A 4,788-nucleotide genomic window follows, 5' to 3' on the forward strand; every position below is an offset into this window, starting at 1 on the left:
AACATTAAAGCAATACAAACAATGTTTTAAGTATCCTTTGACCACAGCCTCCAACCTCACCAGTGTCTACTCTCATAAGAAGTTACCACTGTTGGGACACCTAGATGGCTCAATCAGTTAAGCATCTGCCTTTGGCTCAGGTCATGATCCCAGGATCCTGGGAACGGGTCCCACATCAGGCTCCCTACTCAGTGGAGAGCCTCCTTCTCTCTCTCCCTTTCTGCCCCCCCGCTTGTGTGTTCTCTCTGTCAAATAAATAAATAAATTCTTAAAAGAAGAAGACACCACTGTTTTCATTTTGGTGAATACCTCTGCAGTCATTAAAAGATGCCTTTTTCTGTTAAGTCGTAAAAGAATATTTTTATTAAGCTGAAAGCAAGACTGCAAATATATTACGTTTTGCAAAAGGACATTTTGGGATAAGGTAAACACACAGAGTGACTTGGGGTCTTCCGAGCGCTGTCTCGTCTCTGGCTTGAGAATCCTCTATTTCTTTGAGAGGCCTTTGGCCGCCATTCCAACCTTCTCGGCAGGTGACAGTATTTGGGGTGCGTACGTGGGCAAAGCATCAGTGACGGCATTTAGAAGAAGGTGCTCCGATCCATCCGCTTCCGGTCCAGGTGGGGTAATAAGAGACACAGTTGTGGTGCGGGGCTTCACATCTTTTTTCCGGGATGTGGATGCTAGGGTAGTGTTCAGACGTGCTGGGCCTTTTTCATAGCCAGTTTTCCCCTTCCTCCGGGATCTGGGGGCTTCACGTCATGAGCAGAGGGCTTTGGTGGTGGCAAAGCTGAATGAGATTCCGCTTCTAGAAACTGGACGAAAAGCCCTGAAAAAGAATTCTTGGCCATAGGTCGGTGATTTGGCTTCACACGTGTGTTGGGGGCGCTTTTGGATCCAGGCCCCCGAGTCATCCAGCTGGTAACACCACCTGGCCCTTCATTGAACAGCTGCCAAATCTGGTCTTCTCGGATCCCCAGCATGCTTCCCATCAACCTTAAGGCTTCCTGCCGTTCAGCGTCAGGGGCTTGGAAAGATCCCAGGAAGAGTCTCCTTAGTAGGGTTTTGTCCACCATTCCTTCGGACTTACTGACTAAGTTCATCAGTTTCTTCTGTGTGTCCTCCAGGATTTCCTGCTGGACCTCATTCTGTTTCTGGAATTCTTGGAGTTGGTCTTCCTTCAGCTCCAAGTCAGCATTTGTTTTATGTAATCGTCCCTGCAATGACTTCAGTTTTCCTTCGAGGCTGTCTGCCTTTTCCATCCATTCGGCGAGTTCCAACTTGAGGTCAGCTAGGATGTGACCATACTGCCTTCCTTCTTCCTGCGAGGCAGCAAGCTGGAGCGCAGTGTCCTCTTTCTGCTGGGTCACCACGTGCAGTTGCTCCTGCAGCGACTCTACCTGCAGACTGGCTCCTCGGCTGGCATTTTCCATGGCAGTGGAAGACAAAACGAGTCTTCCCTGCAAGACCGTCACTTCCTTCCTGAGTTGAGCCACTTTGTCTTCTGAGGCCAGAGCTTCCCGGCGATGAGCGTCTTCGGCTTCTAGAGCGAGGTGTCGCCGTCTCTCCAGCTCCTGGGTTAGGCGTAATTCGCTCTCACGTAAATGGCGAACCTCCTTCTGGAGGGCACAGGTTTCCATTTGTTTCTGTGTCAGGGCCAACAGGACTTCATCTCTCCCCTGTTGGCACAGAACTGTCTTTCCCTGCATTGATGGAACTGCACTGACCGGCCGGTTCAATACCCCGGTCTCGTGCTCTTCTCTCTCTTGCGATAGTTGCTCCAAAGCAAGTGCCTTCTCTTTCATCGCAGCACCCTGGGATGCCTCCTCTCTCCGCATCACTGAAAGCAGCCTATCTGTCTCTTGCAATGCCTCATCTCCCACTGCCTTTTCTCGAGAGTTTTCCTCGACTTTTGCATTTTCCTCTCTCGGTTGACACACATCCATTTCCAACTCTGCTATTCTCTCCTTCAGATTGGTGACCGTCTGCCTCAAAAGTTCATTTTCACTCACTTGGCTACGGAAGTTCTCCTGCAAAGAAAGCAAGTCCTCACTTTTCGCTTGGATTCGGAGCTCCTGATCCCGAATGAAGTTTTGTAGAACGGCCTGTTTCTCCTTCAGCTGCTCGATGTCGGAATCCCTGTGTTCCTGTTCTGGGCCTTCTCCTTCCCACGTGGCAGCCACTGAATCAGTCCATCTCTGCTTATCTTCCTGGAGGGTTCGAATCATCCTATCTTTTTCTTGCATTGATTTTCTCAGCTCTTCTACCTCCACTTGGAGCAACTCAGAAGCCTCACCCACTCTGTCAGATTTCACGGGCTCCAGAGAGTCCGCTGACTCTGAGCAGTCGGGGGAGGGCTCGAGGAAAATCACGTCCAGTTTCCCTAGAAGGAGATCCTTGGCATTGCAAAGCTCCCCGATGCTGAGCTGAATTTGTGCCAGTTCCTTCTCTAAATGTTGTAATTTTATTTCATTGCCTTTGTACGTCTGCATCAGGTCACTAGAGGTCGTCGGTAGTTCAGAATCCTTCTCGCTGCTGGTGAAAGCCCGCGCCTGGAGTTGTGCCAGCTCTCTCTCAAGCTGGGGTGACTCACGCTTCATATTTTGGACTGTGGTCATCACCTGCTGTTTCCACTCTTCCATGATCTTCACTCGCTGTTTTAATGTGTCCCGTTCCTGTAGAAGCTGCTTGAACTGATCCATATGAACGCCTCGAACCTCATTACCAGGGCTGGAGGGTTGCAGGAGTGTCAATAAAGTCTGACATTTCTGACTTAACGCATCCACTTCGAGGTCTTTTTCTCGAACGATGTGTGATAAATTCTGAATCGTTTCTCTAAACATCTCCTGACCACTACTGTCCATTCTAGTGGACAGTTTTTGATTTTCCTCTTGCATCCGCCGGAGGTCTGCTTCTGTGGCAGCCATCCTATCCGCCATTTTGTCATACTCTGTCCTCAGATTGCTGTTCTCCCTCGTTTTCTCATTTAAGACCGCCAAGACCTGTTCGCTTTTCCAAGCGTACTCTTGCAATTGCCGCTGAAGTCGCTCCACGTCCCGGTTCTGGCTGTGAGAAGCCGCAGAGATCCTGCTGGAAAGACCCTGAATCTCCAAGTCTTTCTGCTGGATAATCTGAGTTAGTTTACCAATCTCCTCTTTGGAGAGCCGATCGATCTGTTCCGTCAGTCGGATGTTCTGTTCAGTTAGAAGCTTCATCTCCAGTTCGTGTTCTTTGATTCCTAGGACTGATATTTGAGTTTCGGCTTCACGTGAATCAAGCTTTTCACTTGCGTTTTGTCTGGGAAGAGGCTGACTGGTTGGGACTTCCACATCATCACAGTCTTCTGTCGGAATGTGCTGGCTTTTGTCAGGCAACCGGGCTTTCATTTGGTCTATCGTGTCCTGCAAATGCTGAATCTCCTCGTCTTTCGCTGAAAGGAGCTGAGCGTGTTCAATATTCATCTGCTCCTGCCGGTATTGGAGCTGCTCCACTTTCTGCTTCTGCTCTTGTAAAGAATGAAGCAGTCCTATATTCCCCTGCTGCTGGTTGTGAATGATCTTCTGCTGCTCTCTGATTTCCTCCTCGAGATCATCCTTTAACTCCTGGAGTTGAAACACCTCACACTCCAGTTCTATGATCTCGTCTAGGATTTTAGGGTCGATGGCAGGAAGAGAGACTCTGTTGTCTTAGGCTCTCCAGTTCTTCTCTCAGATGATGATTTTCGCTTGTCACGGATGGGAGACACCTGTCTTTGTCCTCCACGGATGGCTGGAAAATGTCATTGCTTCTGAAGGTTTGGGTAGACTGACCGAATTCCTCCTGAAGCTCTGGACTTCCTGTAAGTTCTTCAATATACATCTCTTTCTCTTTAATGAGTTGTATCAATTGCTTCTGCTCCTCCAGAGCAGAGGACAGCATTTCCTTCGTTTCTTTATGGTCGGCGTCCATCTGCTCGATCCTTTTTTTGAGGTGTACTATTTCCAGGTCTTTCTCTTGACTGTGTTGAATGAAATGCACATGCTCTAAAGGGGACAATTCTTTGATAGTTTGCTCATCCTTGTTTGGTTCCTCCAACAGCTTCTTTTGCACCCGAGCCAATTTTGCTATTAACCGTCCTTTTTCTATTTTTAAAGCCCTCACAGCAGTGTTGTTTTCCAGAGAATCCTCATTGTTCTGGACAATAGATTCTTCCAGTTGATGTCCTACATCCTGGAGCGCCAAAACCAACTTTTGGTTTTCTGCTCTGAGATCAGAAGCAACGTTGTTTAAACGGTCATTCAGCCGCTCCATTTCTGCAAGTTGTTGCTTCAACCTTCTAAGCTCAGTTTCCCTTTCTTGAAGTAAGTCATCTTTCCCATGACCGGCAGACTCTTGGTGTTGCAGGTCTTCTATCTGTGTTTCATACTCGAGGAGTTGTTTGCGGTGCCTGTCAGTGATGTCGGCCAGTTTTTCTTGATGGACACTGTGCAGTATCGCAACTCCGAGTTGATGTTCCTCGATCTCCCTCATCCGCCTCTCTTCTAGGTCCCTGATGGTGCTCTTCAGTTTCCAGATGGCATTGGAGTCTGAGCTATTTGGTCCCTTGGACAAATGTTTCCAAAGTGTAAGATCAGCCTCCAGTGTTTCGATCTCATTGAGGAGTGCCTTGGTTTGTGTCTGCGATGATATAACATCACCAAAGTCCATGGTGAGATCCAAGTTGTAGCCGGTCAAGGAAGTCTCACTGCCATCCACTCCCCCCTGGGAATGGCCTAGGCCAGAGCCCAGGCCACCAACCCAGGAGCACAT

At 48.7% G+C, this 4,788-nt stretch overlaps 1 protein-coding gene across 1 annotated transcript; it reads right to left on the minus strand.

Moving 5' to 3' along the window:
• Positions 1 to 695: 695 nt before the first annotated feature.
• On the minus strand, positions 696 to 4,788 carry LOC135364307 (thyroid receptor-interacting protein 11-like). The gene is made up of 2 exons (XM_064590321.1): positions 3,810 to 4,788; positions 696 to 3,643 (listed from the first exon to the last, which is right to left on the minus strand). Exons 1-2 carry the CDS (start codon positions 4,786 to 4,788, stop codon positions 696 to 698), a joined length of 3,927 nt encoding a protein of 1,308 aa, XP_064446391.1.

Source organism: Mirounga angustirostris, unplaced genomic scaffold (assembly GCF_029215605.1).
Source record: "Mirounga angustirostris isolate CCGP_5_RB_7025 unplaced genomic scaffold, mMirAng1.0.hap1 SCAF_5, whole genome shotgun sequence".
In the NCBI taxonomy this organism is placed as follows: domain Eukaryota; kingdom Metazoa; phylum Chordata; class Mammalia; order Carnivora; family Phocidae; genus Mirounga; species Mirounga angustirostris.

What these genes read in the sequence shown, in the direction of transcription:
- LOC135364307 (XM_064590321.1), bottom strand. Translation starts at nt 4,788, where the DNA reads ATGTGCTCCTGGGTTGGTGGCCTGGGCTCTGGCCTAGGCCATTCCCAG. An exon ending in AGAGCTTCAGGAGGAATTCG is followed by an intron (nt 3,644 to 3,809) that starts GTCAGTCTACCC and finishes CTAAAATCCTAG; the next exon opens with ACGAGATCATAGAACTGGAG.